General features: G+C 40.5%; 1 protein-coding gene and 1 long non-coding RNA gene across 4 annotated transcripts in view; one reads left to right on the top strand and one right to left on the bottom strand.

The window, feature by feature from the left end:
* The first annotated feature begins 825 nt into the window (after positions 1-825).
* On the top strand, positions 826-16,655 carry LOC114847231 (uncharacterized). 2 transcript variants are annotated; one of them, XR_003784164.3, is made up of 9 exons: positions 826-969; positions 2,071-2,216; positions 3,704-3,788; positions 4,425-4,484; positions 9,168-9,301; positions 13,494-13,570; positions 14,070-14,202; positions 14,335-16,056; positions 16,350-16,655. It is a non-coding gene; the product is annotated as an uncharacterized LOC114847231 (long non-coding RNA). The 2 variants fall into 2 exon arrangements; XR_003784163.3 differs by having other exon boundaries at positions 14,335-16,108.
* The window catches only part of LOC114847230 (receptor tyrosine-protein kinase erbB-4-like), a 170,513-nt gene continuing 162,702 nt past the window's right edge, over positions 9,563-17,373 (bottom strand). Inside the window, exons 26-28 of one of the 2 annotated variants that reach the window (XM_029136751.3) lie at positions 16,346-16,598; positions 15,900-16,022; positions 9,563-15,750 (exon numbers count right to left, since the gene is read on the bottom strand). In XM_029136751.3, the coding sequence (XP_028992584.1) occupies positions 15,080-15,750; positions 15,900-16,022; positions 16,346-16,598 (1,047 nt within the window). In that variant the 3' untranslated portion in view covers positions 9,563-15,079. The remainder of the gene's footprint in view (positions 15,751-15,899; positions 16,023-16,345; positions 16,599-17,373) is intronic. The other variant, XM_029136752.3, reaches the window with a different exon arrangement.

Here is a 17,373-nt window from a genome sequence, read left to right as displayed (position 1 = left end):
CAGGAGAATGAAACCGGTTTTTATTGCTTGGAAAAAAGTCTGGCGGCACAATTAAAGCCGAGCACAAGGGGAGAAATTAAGAGACTTAACTATAGTATATTAAGGTCTGCGCAATATGAATTAAAATGTGATTATATTTGTTTTGGTGAATATTGTAACAACACTGCAAAATATAAATTCACGAAGTTAAATTATATGTCAACACTACAGGATTAACTATATAACAATAGAACCGCACGTTCACTATGGCTCAAATCTCACTAAATGGCCTTTCAAACCCATTGACTGAACACAAAAAGGCCCAAGCTGTTAGCAAAAATGATCCTTTGTTGTTTTTCTAATTATTCTCTATTAAAACAACACTTAGCCAAGAGAAGGAAGGAATAATGGGTCCACACAATGCCAACGCCAGCATATACAGAAACAGACTGCTCTGCTGTTAATGTATTCTTCATAAAACCGCAGCCATTTCACAAAGGCAGAATCCAGGATTTGAGCAAACAGTGGTTTTATATAAGCACTTCTTAAACCCAGTCTACCGAACAAGTGCCTAGAATCACGCTACCCTTTGTAATCTGTGCCTCCACAATAACCATGTTTTCCTATGTGTCCCATCATCATCATCTAAAATAATTAGCATTAAAACAAAATTATAGCACAGCTACACTCTTCTAGCTCGCTCGGCCTGTTTAAATACCGCCAGCATCATCCAGCGCTTCTACTCTGAGATGAACCATTTCTTAGCAGCGTTATATAACTATATAGAAGAATAATAAAGCAAACAAGTCACAGCAAACAAATACGTCGTTACCAATAAACAACCAATTAATCACCTTATCCACCTTTCTATATGGAGTTTAAAGATAACAACATAATTAACACTAAACCCCCCTCCTTTTAGTTGGTCTTGCCCATGACGTCATAGAAGGAAGCGGTTGGCCGCCGCCTCCTCTAGTCAACTCAAGCATGGTAAGTAGCATCAACGCCTAGCTTGAATCTCCTCAACCTTTAGCTGCATTTTCCTCCTAAACTCGTAACACTCAAACATAAACTTAAACAATGCTTATCTGCAACACAATGTACTGTGCTGCTTAACACAAACAAACCCAGGATACGTACTTCCAAGCTGCAATTTGGCTAAACACTCAAGTATAATATATTTAAATGATATAATTGGGACAAATGGCATGTTCTCAAACACTTTGTCGCAGAAATATCTGTGCATTAACTTTCCACATGGCCTCAAACACACACAGGATAAAGAATTAAAAAAAAAAATCTGAAATTCAATATTTGAGCAGTGAAACGTGCAAAGACCACAGCTGAGGCCCTGTTTACTAGATAATGGAGACAAAGGAAAAGCAAGACAGACAAAGACTTGATTTCTCTCCTTGTTTACAATTTTCTATGGAAATAAATCTGTAGTTTTGTCTCCTTAAACACACGCATGCACAGACACACACACACACACAGGTACATCACAAGGACAAAATGCACAGTAATCAGAGCTTTGAGTATCCATTACATTATAAAAGGGGAAATGATTGATGCACATATGAATTAAAGTTCAATTGAAGGACGTAGCTCTGAGTTATGGCTGCTATTCATCAATTAGATCTTGGAACACCTCCTCCCACAGAGAAAGAAAGACAGTACTGCAGACCTGCCTTCTTTTTCCCCTCTACAGAAAAACGATAAAAAACATATTGTTGGAGAGAAGCTGGCTGGTTTCATATACTGTGGTTATAGTGGAGTTAACTTTTACTTGTCACAGCACTTTGGCCTCTGATCTACATTGAAAACTGCATTCATACAACCAAGCTGCAATTTCAATTGTTGGATAGTTTTTCTCTTTCATTTATTAATTTTAATTGAAATATTTAAATGTATTTTTAATGTCTTTCAACAAAATCAGTGTCCTGACTTAACACACATGCTAACACTAGTTTGACACATGCTGCATAGCCACTCAAACATAAACTTAAAAAACTTAACTCATTTAGATCGTAGTTGGAGGAGGAAGATGTGTCTGAATGCTCTGTCTGAGGATAACTGTACTTTCTCTTTCAGAACAACACTCTGCTTGGCTCCAGAGGGATATTGCACAAAAACAGATCAAGATTTCCAGGACAAGTGGCTTGGCCTAGTTTACTAAACTTCACCCTGTGTTATTCCTTTGGACGATTGCCAAGCCAGGATAAAAACACGAAACTACTGTAAGTCATGGCAGCTCAATTAACGATATGTTGCTTTGAGGCCTACTGCTAATCTAGTTAGCCTGCTCTGGGCCAGGCCACCTTCAGTGATTACAGCTTCTCTTTCAAGCGAGTGAGTCTGGGCTAAATTAATCTAGCTAACCTATGGCCCAAGACCTTATATGCATAAATAGTTTCAATTACCATAATGAACAAAAGACAAATGGAGCAAAGACTGGCCAAGAAAGATGAGGACAAAAGTATATAGGCTGTACCACATACAGCAACTCCGCAGAGCATGATGTTACACCAGCAATAGATACTGTACAGTCATAGAACGTGATTGTCCATAAACCTGACAATACATTTTGTTGCATTACTTTGTCTGTTGTGAGTACTTGTGTTGACCTGGACCACTGCACTTCCTGTAAATGCCAGGTTGAACAACAGAGTCTCACCATCACCTAGATTTATTTAAAATTCAGTATTGACTGGAATTAATGAATTAATGAATGAATAACTCCGTTATGCTTTGGATTTTGTCCCCAAAATGATATGATAATGAAAAATACATTTGTAAATAAGTGACAGATGTTTATGATTCTTCCATAGATTGAATTTCCTGAAAGGTAAATGTTTTTATTTGTGCTAGTAAAGGTAGTTAACATCCTTTAAAATAATACAAAATAAATGTTCCTTTCTTAGAGTGGCTGTTGGTAGATTGTTTCAGACACCAATGCCTGTCACACTTTTAGACTAAAGCTGATCTGAAAAGCAATAAAGGACCAAGCTATGTTGACACTTGGCAGCTTTACCTGTGGCAATTCTAGCATGCATTGTTTCTGAAGTAGCTAATCCGTGACACGGAGCTTTCAGCAGGTACTTGTTTATGGTGCTGCAATCTAAGGCCCTAATCTGTGAGTAGGGTATCAGCTGGTCTCATCCCTGGGTGATGTTGAGTATATGGAAGAGTGTCTGGTCGTGACTTTATGTGAATGGAAGGGGATTAACTGTGAGCAAACCTGAGTAAAGAAGACGAGTGCAGAAACACGGAAACTAGGTAGGATGAGGATTATAGCGAGGAATAAACAGATGCATGACAATATTTACATGAGATTAGATCACAATATTCTGTTAGGCCTCTTACTTTACAACAATTTAAATTTATGTAAATAGCAGTTATACTATGTAGTATTTAGCATTTTTTGACCCTGGACAAGAAAATGTTGTGTTAACACAACCTGTTAATGTTATTTATGTTAACGTTCTGTTGAGAAAAGCCAAATGAACTACGGTAATCTACATTTTAGATCAATATTTCTTAGGAGCATGCCAATCATCTTATCTCTTAAATAGTGTGTGAATTTGTTTACAGCACAGATTCTGAATAAGCAGACTGACTAAGGGAGCAGCAAAAAACATTTATTAGAAATATTTAAATATAAAGCCTATAAAAACTGTATGTCGAGACATCGCTTGACTACATGCTTGTCTTGTTTTCTTGGCAGATTACACAGACAAGCACGATACGGAAAGGAAATGCCTAAAACCAAAGGCAGATAAGAAGTTTGATCATTTCAAAGGAGAATGAAGGTAAAGCAAAAGAAGAAAAAATCACCCTAATAAAATATGCTAATACACACTGAAATTAATTAAACTGATTTTATCACTGAGATCATTTGTCTCTCTTTGGTTGCCTGTGAACTGTGTGTGTGTATTCTGTAATTGCTTTGTGCCAGTGGGGCACCTTCGCTGCATTGTGCTGTATGTGACTGTAATTTGAGCATTTCTGTGTCAGCTGCTTTGGAGAATCACAGATGAAAGACAGCCACAGCCTGTTTTAAAGCTATTTATGGCGTTGTATTGATGGTTTCCTACAAATTTACTATTGGTACTAGACTTGTATTTCAGAAATAAAATCATAATATTCATTTAATAGCTTTATTGAAAGTAAACCTGGTTTGTTTAAGATAATTTTTAAACAAGGATGGACAAAGCAGGAAGGGACAGCAGTGATAAACTTAAATGAAGGAACTGGAAACCTGGTGGGTTCTGAGATTAGTCAGAATCTGTCCTGTGAAATGCCTACATGAAGCACCTGCTATTTGCTAAGTATAGCGAGCAGTCACAATTTTATTGCATTACCCTACTGTGCATAACCTGCAACTATACTGTACAGTAGTCACACATGTTAAATTAAAAACGCTAATCTGGTTCCTTGCCACCCAGGAGTCAACCATAACCATCTGCTGGCCTGGAGGAGCAATCGGATGCTGGCAACCTGATCAGGTAACAACACAATCACACTGTCAACGCGCTTGAACCCTCCGATTTGCCTAGAACTTCTATAACGTACTTTCAGCCTCCTGTGGCACCTGTGAGTATTTGGAGAGCGAGATGTCCAGAGAATAAGAAAGGACTTTGGTGTTAGCAGCTGCTTGGATCTGTGAACCATAAAGGAAAAGATTAGGCTTTTGTGGTAATATGGAATCACGTTGCATCACGAAGGAGGATGGTGACAAGGGTAATGACACTATACACATACTGTAAGAAAAAGCAGTTGTTTAAGGCAATGTGTGGGCGCAATCAGTAGCTTTTCTTTTCTATGTAGATCAAACATGTGGCGCCTACAGTACATGACCAATCAGCACAACACTGTCCACTTCCAGGCTGCATTCTAGAACTGTGTGCCGCCAATCATATCAAACATGATGGTGGACTCATTGTGGGAACTTTCTGCAAATGGCCACGCGGTGATTGTCTCTTAAAAGCAGACCAAGTTTGCAGTGGACACACTGGAGCACGCCGGAAGCATAATGGCTGCAATCAGCCTTGCTTTGATCATGTTTGCGAGTTTCCTGTCAGGCATCTACCTCTAATTGTTTTTTTGTACTCCTGTTACTGCCAGAGCATAAAGATGAAGTGAAACAAGATGAAACATCTATTTTCAAAAAAACAAGAGAGAGAGGAAAAACACACGCATGAACAAAGGCTATTGCCATTAACTGTGTCTTCCTCCCACACGTAGACAGCCTGAAATCATTTCTCTCGAGGGATAAAGGTCTCTGGTCTCTTTATGTGTCTCCTACACTAAGTGAGCAGGGGAAGAAGAAAGCACTCAATAAAGTAGAGATCTTCAGCAAGGTCAAATAACCTCCCCAGTTACCTGTTACTTTCACATCAACATTTAGTCATGTAGATGGCAGAAAAGTCAAAGTTTAGTCTCACAGCAGCTGAAGGTGGTCTTCAAAATTAAATTTTTTCCCTGTTGGGGGAAGGATGTTATAACAAAGACCCTCTAAATATTCTCAGAGGCAAAACAACAAATTTAGCAAACCCGTAATGAATTGTAATTACGTAGTCATCGGATAACCAGCATTGATAGTTTCATTCAATGCAAGAGTAGGAATGAGCAGCAACGGCAGACAGCATGACTAAAAGCGTTTGTTTTGAGTCATGCTGGTGAAGTGACAGATAAAGCCACGAAGATGCAACCTCTGCCTTAGAATCGAGCGTTTCTATTGAGTCAAAATAGAAAATTGAGATGTGCCAGTTTTGTGTGTGAAAGAACACAATTATGCCTCCACTGTACGCCGACAAAGAACTGTCATCAAGCCATTATGTTACACATGAATAGAGCGGCATAATTGCAATTGAGAGTTGACTTTAACAATGACGCCTCCTCGCTTAAGACTGCTTCTTAATTAAAATGCAACGTTGCCCACAATTGGTCTCATTTATCACTGCGCTCACATGTTATTAGTTTATTCTATGAGTGGAAGTCATTTTAAAGCCTTACTTCATTGCCATTAACTTTGCAGACCCGGGGAAATGCTGGTTTGTCTGGCGAGACCTTGATTAATCTTTAATGCGACTAAAAGGATGCACTTTTAGATCATTTAATTGGTAACATATACCAGCACAGCAAAAGCCGGGAAAAGTTAAACAAAGTTAGATTCTCAGTGTGTGCATCCCCAACAAAATTTCAACACAGACGCCAAAATGAGGCAGAAAAAGGCAGGGACCAAAACTGAAGAACCTACTTTAGTTCCCAGACACCTCACAACTTGGAGGACCTACACTCTGCACTGTGCCTGAACGCAATCACTGGAACATCAGCTGCTTTTAGAGCCTTTTAGGGAACCAGTGAAGTTATACAGTAGCTTGTGTACTGTACTGTATATAAACACCATCTGTACAGTAAGTGTTTGTCAGACAACTTTGAGGTACTTCTTTTCCAAGGATTTCCCTTGTGTTACCTTAACTCCTTTGCTAATATGCAGATAAAAATTCTTGATACACATATTCAACTAATTACTTCTGATGTGGGGATTAATCACCTGGCCAATCTGCTTAATGAGTAGTAGTTTCCATATATTAGTTCCATACATTTTGACACTGTGTGTATTCTTCAATGCTGGAATGATTGATTGACTTGTTCAGAGCATTAAACACATTCACCTTCTTGTATTAACTATAAAGTTCATTCAACTACCCAACTTGCAAGCTGAACAGTGTGACTTCTCTGGGTGCTCAGGACTACAGTATTTGTGAGACAAAAAACAAAACAAACATGTTTTTTGGCTTATGTATTAATTTTATGTAATTTTAAAACCTGCATGAACAAAGAACTAGCCCCTTTTTAGACCTTAAAGCACCATTGCACCACTGAAATCTGAATGAACTCTAATGGCCACTTCCTCATTACAATGCCAGCATGTTTTCAATAGGAGCCTCTCTTTGTGATACTGCCTTAGCTAACAAAGCAAGTGATAAACACTAAATGCTGAGCAGCTCATTTTCAACTGTAATCAGATGAGCTTTATTTCCTAAGCACTATGCAAATGACCACTGAGATTGCCTTATTAGTCTTAATGTGTGTGTTCGTGTGTGTTGTCAACCACTACTTAATAAAATTCTGGACAGTTTTAGATCTCCCCAAGCTTGAAATCAGAATATCTACGACTAGAGTACCTTTTCCAAATTTTTTATGGTTACGAATTAAATTTATAACATGCCCAATACATCATTAAATTTAAACGAGTTTGGGAGGGTTTCATTTATGCTTTGGAACTGCTTAAGCACTCAGTGTCTTTAACAATTATGTAACACTTGTATACTTGTTGGGATCGATTTCATTTGTCTGATACAGTGTAAAGTGTAGCTGCTGTATAAGCTGCACTGATCCAACCATTCAGTCATGTTGTCAAACACCTTGGTTTGGCTGCTCACCTGAGAACTAACTGGCCCTGACAGGCATTCCCAAAAAAGTCATGCAGTGAAGCATCTTATTAGATAAGGTAAGATATGTAGTAGGAAAATAAATCATTCAGCAGATACTAAGCTAAAGCTTTCAAAACACAGAAGACCTATACTTTTTCCTGTCACGAACTCAGCACGGCAGACTCCAACAATACTGCATTTTCAGACATTCTGGTGTGCTGCATTGTACTTACTATGCAGGATCATAGTGTTTAATTTGGAATAGTGCACAGACACATTCTTACCTTGTGTGGTTTTGAAGATTATTGCTGGATCTTTGAGGCAGTTCTCACACAGGTGATCACACATGCATTTACAAACAGGCTTAAGGTTTTGTTCTGTTTGTTTATGTTGTAAAATGTGACTCTAACACACTATCACTGCTTCAGGTGCTTCCTTAAATCCATCATGTCCATGTTGCATGTGCAATAGCTCAATTTTCATTTTTAAGGAAGTGTGGACAAAGTGAAGCTTACAGTAGGACATTATTGGGGTATTTAACTGACTGTTGTTAGACTTTATGGATACAGGCATCCAATAGTCTACAACTAGAGAGGGTGATCCATGGGTAGAGGTCGTGTGAAATACACCAGTATCAGGGTATATTTATTATGCATGGACGCGATTTACTGATGCACAGCTAGGATTTATTACCAGGTTGTCTACATGTTGTATAGTATGATGCCTTGAGAGTGTCTGTGTGTGTGGACTCTTGGAGAGATAGACAGCCTGTGAAGAGAATCCAATATGCTGTTCCATAATGAAAGCTCTCAAAGGGGATCTCAACACTGCTTAGTGGGCTTTGTACAGTCCATTCAATCACAGGCTGCCAACATGCTGGGATTTAGAGGCAGCAGCCCTTATGACCGGCTCGCTGAGTAGAAGACGTAGCAGTGCCAAAACACTGGGAGCGACACTGTGGAGCTTCGCTGTTGGACTTTGTCATTTTTCTTTTATACCATTACATTGTCATTGCATCAGGTGACTGGATGTGATTGTTTGAGCCACGTATAACCATCTGCTCTGAGCAAATCTGGACTACGATGAAGGTTGTACAGCAAAGTGCCAGCGACAGTTGGTTGACTAACCTGGGATGAGTCTGTAAACCTCTGGCAGCGTAGAGCAGTGTACATGGGACAAGCAAACCTTACCTCAGCAGCCAATGGAAACGTGCAGACAGTAAAGGGGTTCTGCCGATTAATGCACTGTCAAAGAGAGCCTTCACTTTTATTTGTAGAGAAGCGTCAGTCAATCAATTCACCTAAAGACATTCCAGATCATTTATATTCAACCAAGGCTCATCATCCCTCATATCAGGTAAAATCCATACACTTTGTCAAGGCGTCTAGTTTGTGATACTGAGAGAGAGGAGACAATGACAGATTGTTTCGATCACACTCTATGACCATCTTAAGGCAAGCGATTTGACTTTGCATGGGGCAAAGGCTCCAAGATGCCAATCTCATTATTGGATTTCCTATGATAATGCCATAAAATGTCATTCGCTGGGAAAGAGTCACATCGATCACGCACAAGCAAGTGTCAAAAGTAATGACACTTTATTACTGGTGCTCCTCGTGATTTTCCCACAAGTTTACAAGGTAGTGTGTGTATGACTTGCCTTTAATGTGAAAAGATGGCCCGAAGAAGCAAGGCTCCATTGGTGAGAGTGCAGCCCCTGTCTGACTTCTTTGTCTTTCTAACCCACAGGCATAATCTGTTGAATGGTGAGGGATGTCTGCAGCCTGGCCTCATCTGGGCAGAATGAAGATGTCATGCTGTGACTACGGGCTACACAACACTCCCATGTGGCTGGACTACTTGAGAACAGGCTGACATTTGAAGTAAGGAGGCGTGAAGTGCCCTCAAAAATAAGGGCTGAATTGAAAGCAGTACTTGAACCCATGTAGAAGTAGATAAATACAGGTGGCAGCATTGAAGAACGTTATGCTGCACATTGAATTACTCTGTGTTAGTGCTCCAGCAAATAATTAACACAAAATAATTTAGATGAGTTACTGTTATATACTGTATTCATTGGCTTCTGAAGTTCTAATTCTGCCCACACTTAGACATAAGATCTGCAAAATGAACAAAACCAACGATTAAATACTGACTGATCTTTATTCATACTGAATTAAAAATATAGTTTTGACAGATTCATGTAACAAAACAGAGGGAATACATATTTAAATGTTCTAGCTGGGGAAATTGTGGCAATTAAATAGTGTAAAGACACATGTAAAACAGGTCATATGTGACAAGCTATCATTTATAAAACCTAGATCTCACTCAATGTGATGAGTCAATGAAATGACAATTTACGATATTTATTTTTTAATGACAAAATTTCCTCGAAGCTTTAGTGTATTTCTAAACAAACTTTTGAGGAGCTTGGCAAAATTCCCACATGACCAACAACAGTGTGTGTGTGTAAATACTGCACATGGTTAAATGCCTACTGGGCACTTTGCAAGTGTACAGCTGGCTCATAGTATAGGCATTATACAAAACATAGAACAACAGGTCAGCCGTGCAGAGCTGAAACTGGTTGAAATCCCAACTTTTCCAATGAAAAACTTCATCAGTTATTAGCGAAGTCCACAGTATAGTTAGAAAACCAGCACAAATTCTTTTAGCTGTCCGGCTCAGTTCCTGCATAAACAACACATGTTGTGCTTGAGTGCTTTACAACAGTTATATCTAACGTAGCTGACAATATTATCCACTTTGCTAGAATTCTCCAGTAAAAATAAGCCACCCTGATGTTTATACTGCATCCAATGAGGTGACCGAAGGCCAAACTCCACAAAAGTACTGTCAAAATCTCATTAAATGAACATTTGCTTTGTGTCAAGCAATGAGAGTGATGAAACCAAAGTGGTACCTACTGTACCAACATACAGCATCGGTACAAACAGATACCAGTGAATAGAATGATCAGTCCAGCCCATGCAAAGTGTCTTTCATGTCATAAATCACTCTCAGGGCTGTAACAATATTGCTACACCATCCAGTCTGTATTGCCACAAATGAACGAAGGGCTAAATATCTTGTGAAAGTAAACAATGAAGTGGAAAAGGAAATTAAACTACACAAATAATTAGAATATAGGTCCTCAAAAGCCAGGGTCTGAAGCGACACTGGTGGATTAACAACATTTGTTAGGAAACATCTGGGGATTAAATACTGAATATTCATTAGTTTTGTAATTGCATCTTGTACAAAATCTTTAAAAAAAATCCCAAAAGATGGATAGTGGAAGAGAAGCACGGAGGGCAGTAAAAAGGGAAAAGGAAAAAGTCACTCCTACAAAGTGAGCAAGAGCAGAGGTTGAAACACAAAGTCCACCAAAGTTGTGCTTGAAACACATTCACATAATCACGGGGGGAAATGACGAAGTGCGAGTGACAAGAGACCCTGCGAGCGTTCACTCTTCAAATTACATTGACAGAATATATACTGTATATATATTTATATACATACAGAAAAAAATATTCCCCAAAAGAAAAAAAACGATACACAGACCACTAAAAATGCAACGATGAAAGGAAAATGTTCAAAATCGTCGTCCTATGTACAGGTGCTCCTGGCCACCTTTAACCTACCTATAAAAATACTATCCACTTTTTATTTATTGTAAAATTTTTCTATCAATGGTAAAACTGTTGAGCAACTCATTATTCGAATGTCTTGTCATTTGGTTAAAAGACAATTATTCATTCCACTGTACAGATTTACCATCAAGTGAAGACATAATAAACTGTGCTTACTCGACCACTGTCTATCCCATTATGGCACTGTAGAATATACACAGATACAACTGTGTCAGTCAGATTGTGGCAGCCACACAGTTTGATTCTGTTGCAATGATATGATTTATGTTATGATGCAACATAACAAATTCTCGTGGAGCAATTAATAGTGAAGTTGCTGGAAATGGAATGTTTATCCAATGCTTGTTAAGACTAGTGCGAGAATATTCTGATGTGGTTAAACCATGCCCTCATGATATGAATAATCCAATCGTAGAAAATAGAAAAGGAGCACACACTATAAATACAGTCGCTCTGTCCCAGTTCAGGGGCTGGACTCATTTCTGAGTCGTAAGGATCCAACAAGGCCTGTCCTAATTCAAAGGTGTCACAGGATGTGACTGAAAGATGAAGCTTGCTGTTGCTTAGGAGGACACAACTGGCGTATGTATTCTTTCACAGCCGTCGCGTCCTCACAAACAGTCAGTTTTCCAGCTAAACGCTCACACCGTCCTCACCGGCTCATACAGCAGGTAAATGTGGGCGGACGCTTCTTAAAGTGGGAGACGGATAGTAATGGCTTTGAAGCTGATTACAGAACATGACGTGGACGTGGCAGGAATAAGATGGAGATTTTGAAATTGCACATCACAAGACTCACAATGAGAAAATTAGAGTAGCAGACCAACTTTACACTAACAACCAGTATAACAACACATTGCACAAATGTGGACGAACAAAACAAGCTGTCACTCGAAGGCTGATTTGCTTTTTGTGCTCCTTCAAATAACTACTTAACCTGTGCTTACCTCTGCGCACCACATAAAACTATGACTCGTGGTAACATTTGACCGTAATATGATTTTCCTGCCAGGTTGTTTTGGTCTTTGTGCAGCTTTCAGTGGTTCTGCTGCAGGAACAGTGTTTGCTACATACAATCCCACAGTCACCTCTTAGGAGAAAGCAATTGCAATCAACTCTGGTCTCTTCTGCCCATTCAAGCACCTTCGCTAGCTTTCGTAGCATTGATGCATTGGTCTAGTAACACTTCTGGAATGCTAATACCCTAGTTTTAACCTTGCTGCAGAATTACAACCTATTGGATTCTCGGCTGGTGCCCTGGGTGAGATGTTGGGTAACATGATTTCCCCACAGAACAACAAGCAAAAGTGGATAAATTAGCATTCAAAAAGCTAAAAGCCCCTGGTGATGCTTACTCGCCGACAGTGCCAGAAGGTTTTCTCCCCCAGAAGATTAGCTTTATGCTTCCACAGAGATCCATAATAGAGCTTTTTGGTGACTCTCCACTGCTTCCACTGCAATTAAACATATGGCCCTACAGTACAATACGCGCACTACAGCTGAGGGTTGGTAAAAATAGACTTAACACATGTGACTTTTAACTTAAAGAATGGACAGTACATCGCACACACTTACACAATGGACATATACATGAGTCTAGGGCTGAATCAGCAGGACAGGCAAGATCTCAGTGTGGAAAAAAAAACGGATGCACAACAGCAATGTGAGGTTCGTAACAGAAATAGTGTCAATGTCAAAGTGACACTTAACATGGTGGCGTCATCAAGACCAACCATTAAAACTCTGCCCCTCACTCATAAAAATTACATTTATGTAGAGGTGAACATTTCACCGCTGAACCGACTGTGGTCTTATGGCATAAATTTGTCTTCCGTTACGTCTTTATTTCGCTAAGTTTGACGTCCCTTTATGACGAGGGTAACGTGAACCTCAGCTGGGACTGGATTGGGTGATTATTATTTCCTATAAAACCTGAGAGGGGGAGAGAACAATGGATCAGGGCACCATCTGTGTTTGGACAGTAAATCATTAACGGTGCTTGGCTGGATTTTCTTGGTAGTTTTTACTTTAGAGGCACACGTTTGTGGAACTGGCGGGTCAGCAGTTAGATCTCAACGGTATATCATTGCACTGGTGTAAAAAGCTTGTATATCAAATGTGTATGTGACAGTCAACTACACATTTAAAGGGATAACTATAAACAGTGTAGAGACCTGACAAATGTCAGTCTTGTCAGTGTATATAATCACATCTAGCCCAATTAGGGTTATCAGATATATTTATAAATTCCTTTGTCAGTAAAATGCCTAATGACACAGAAAACATGAGGCCAGAGTGCAACTATTGTCTCACTATATTATGTTTGCAGCATAAAGAAATGTGAATGAATTGCTGCTTAATAACCATTTGGCTGAGCCAGATTATGAAGTATTAAATCATTACCTCCATTTGCCAACAGATGCTGGTGCGCTCCATCAGAACCTACCGTGGCATCTGGGAGTATTGTGAGAGCACAGAGGGCAACATGCTGTACCTGTAAGTATGCGTCACCATGTCGAACACAAACTAAATGACCCATTGGCTCATAGGTCTGACCCTACAACACAGAGCAAGACCCTGCAGTCACGGCCATGTGGCCAATGTAATTCTTATTTTATGACATACAATAGTATATTACTGCTATTGTACAGAGGTGAGAGACACAATCTTTTAGCCTCATCTTTTGATGTACTTCAGCGTCTTTTCAGACACAACTAGGTCCACAGAGCCTATTTATAGGACTGCGTCTGCCTGCTAATGAGGTGTAATTGGCGTATTTACCCTTCTGTAGGCTGAGCATTTTTGCCATCGCTGCAGTCTCTGCTGTTTCGCCTGCTCCTTATTAGCCGAATCCAGTATCAGACAACGTTACAAAGTAATCACATCCCTGATGACAACGAAAGATGTGCTCTGATCCAGTTTATGAACTCGCCCTTCTCTCACGTGCCGTTTCATTTTCTACAACCGTGCTGTTTGACCTCTTGTTCATCCTCAGGCACCGAATTCCAACAGCTATGCTGCTGTCAGTGAGCTGATGAGGGTGACAATGAGCTGGATGGTTTGATGGCTCCTTGAAACGTGTAGGTGTGGATGAAAGCAGAACAGGAAGATGGACTGACATGGAAAGAGTGAGTGATCAGTCCAAATCCAGCTCCAGCTATGTCGATATTATGCTAAAAGCTATCATCCATGTACAATGACATAATGGGTTTTCATATAAATGTGGTGATATTTACTCTTTAATCTTTTCTGCTTTGCAGCACTGACTCCTTTAGCCTTGTAGAAGATATTCCGATCCGGTATGTGTTTACCTTTTATATATGTTGCTATCATCCAGGCTGAGAGCATGTTAGCAGGTAGTAAGCATATTGCTGAATGTGATAAATGTTTTAATACTGTTAGTGTGTGGGCACAGGTGCAAACCACATATGGGCTCTTAAGCATGAGTGCAAGTTCGCTGATTAGACACAACACATATTCATGTGCATTTGACATTTGATGCACTGTACACAAGCATTAACAGCATGTGAAACTGCAGTATGTACATCTAGTTGTGTGGCAAACAAGGTTAAAGGTGAAATGGCGAGCAGTAATTCATCAACGTGTAAAGAAATGGCAAGTATGCTCTCTTTGGCCTAACCTCAGTTTTCTTCTCCATTTAAAATATCGATGCATCTCTGGTACAAAAGGCGTACAGTTTTCTCCAAAACAGGACCAACCAAAGAGATGTGTCTGCCTGCTTTAGGGCTCATGACCAAGAACAGAGCTAAAAATATGGTTCGCATGTGAAGTGGAGCTGTCAGTAACTGCTATCGTGGTCCTGTCAGGAAAAGACAGAAGCTCAGAGTCGAATAAAAGACTTGCTATCAGACAGAACAGAGAGGAGAGTCCAGGAAGGGTCAAAGGAGAACCCAGGTTGAGAAGTACTGCATGGAAATGAAAGAACTCTTTAACATCAGTTCATCTCCACCCGTGTCTCTTTATTCATTCCTCCGTTGTGGGCCATTACACCACAGTGTTCCTCTGTCTGTATGGAGGGGGTGGCAACACATTGCCAGCTTTCATAGCAGCTTCAGACAAATATTCCTGATTTTCAGCCACAGCAGGGCGAATGCGTCCATTCTGCCGGTAAAAGAAGCGTGTGCTGCAGTCCTGCAGGTACTCGGGGTTGTGCAGTGAGGACTTTGGGGGCAGACTGTGCTGCCAGTATTCAGGATTGTCAAAAGTGGCCTTCTTGCCTTTCTTATCAAACATGATGGTGCTGCTGGTGACGCCTGAGTGCAGAGCGTGTCCCGAATGCCCTGGATGCAGGGTGTGTGATGGATATGATGAGTGGGGGAGGTGGCCGGGAGGTACCACGTATCCAGTGGATGAGACGACGTGGCCCGACGTCGATGGGTTGACTGTCTGTGATACTGACTGGGCAACAGAGGAGCCGGGCCCCGAGATGGAAACTGCACCAGCCAAACCGTTCTTGTCTCCAGGGTTAAGGAAGGTATTCAGGTACAATGGCTCATTAATATACTCTTCATCCCCATGGGAGGCCTGACCCTTGGGGTTGGCTGCAGCTCCAGCTATGTGCAAGGTGTGGCAGCCTGCTCCATCAACCACAGCGTGTATGTCACCATTCCTCCGACGCGTGACAAAGGGGTTTTCCTCCACAGGCCTGAGATAGTCTGGTAACAAAGGGTTCAAAAAATGAGTTTCAATAAGAAAAGTAATGCTGTCTACATTGCATCGTGCTTGGTTATCATTTGTATATCAAAGGTCAGATTAACACAAACCCCTGTAATGTTACACCTCATGTTCAATAGTGCAAAGTAACCTGAGGATTTCTTGTCTCTCTTAGCAGTAATGTAGATGTCCTGGTCCTTGTCTCCTTTTGGTCCTCGCTCTGTTAAAAGGCCGGTTGGATCAGCACTGTATCGCTGTCCACTGCTGTCTTCACCTTGGGAGGCAAACACAAGGATTGTTTTGATATGGTAAATATAGATGTGGGCCATGGGACAGGATGTCTCCAGCCCTGTAATGCAGGTCAGTCTGTTTGGCCATCACTGAATTCTTTCTTTTGTTTAGGGATGTTTTAGTGAAATACTACAGTATTTCTTCACTAAACCAAACAAATCTGGAAAGTGTACTGTACCTGTGTGTGTTGCATAACTATAGAAAGACTGATTGACCTCTATCATCATCACTAAAGTCTTCCATCACTGTCAAAACTGGTTTCAGATAATCGTAGATGTGCGTGTTCATGTGGGCATTGTGCTTTACCTAGTCCCACAGTGAGAATCGAGCCTGCCCCGAGGGCGCTGGATCTCGGGGAGGCCTGCTTCCTCAGGGTGCCGTTGCATCGTGGGTCATCCTGGTTGCCGTGGCTGAACCCACCAGCAATTTGGCTCCCTGACGCCAGGTCCTGTGGAGGGAGGCAGCTTCCGGACACCGGTGGAACGGAGACCACTCTGGGCAGCGTGGCCAACATGTCCTCCATGCTGAAACTGGGATCGTGGTAGCTGAACTGGGTCTGCTTGAGTGGGAAAGATGCAAGAAAGTATGTATAAAATAAAAAGTGCGATAATATAGATGTGAACTGTATTGTGTCATATTAATAAGTTATATTTTAATGCGACAAGCAGACAAGACCAGTAGCTGTGACAAACAACAACATGGCAGCATGGAGGCCAAGGTTTTTAAGACTCCATAAGCAAAGTCTCAAAGTAGATGTCTCCCGTCTTTCCTGTTGGTTGAATTTGTGTCAACACTACTTTTAAGAACCTCAGAGGAAACTAGTTTTATTTCTGTCTATCCCTTACTCAATTTTCAAGATTTGTATCCACACTAAAATATATAGGCATGAGATACAATTTGTATCTCTTCCCTACATATCTGTACATAAACAGGAGGAAGGAAACCCACATTTTATTAGTGATCTGTAGCTCCCACCTACTACTCCTTACTGTAAAACATCTTCATATCTTCTTGTCTTATATGGAGGCATTACCAAAGGCCACAAAGGCTGGTGAAGAGCCATCAAGAAGAAGGACCGGTACTCAAAGTACTTCACTCATTCACAACCACAACTTAACCTTACACATCTGACACCACAGCATATGACCTACAATAGTGGAGTCTGGAATTGAACCACCAACCCCGTGATCAGAAGGCAACAGCTCTGCCTCTTGAGCCACTGCCATCCAATGTATCATATGCAACAATAATTGACTTCATTACCGTCATCTACATGATTTATGTGGATGTAGCTGCATGCAATTAATCAAATTAATTCACTATCCACCATAATA

This window comes from Betta splendens, chromosome 21 (assembly GCF_900634795.4).
Source record: "Betta splendens chromosome 21, fBetSpl5.4, whole genome shotgun sequence".
In the NCBI taxonomy this organism is placed as follows: Eukaryota; Metazoa; Chordata; class Actinopteri; order Anabantiformes; family Osphronemidae; genus Betta; species Betta splendens.
This window is presented reverse-complemented; position numbering and strand designations above follow the sequence as displayed.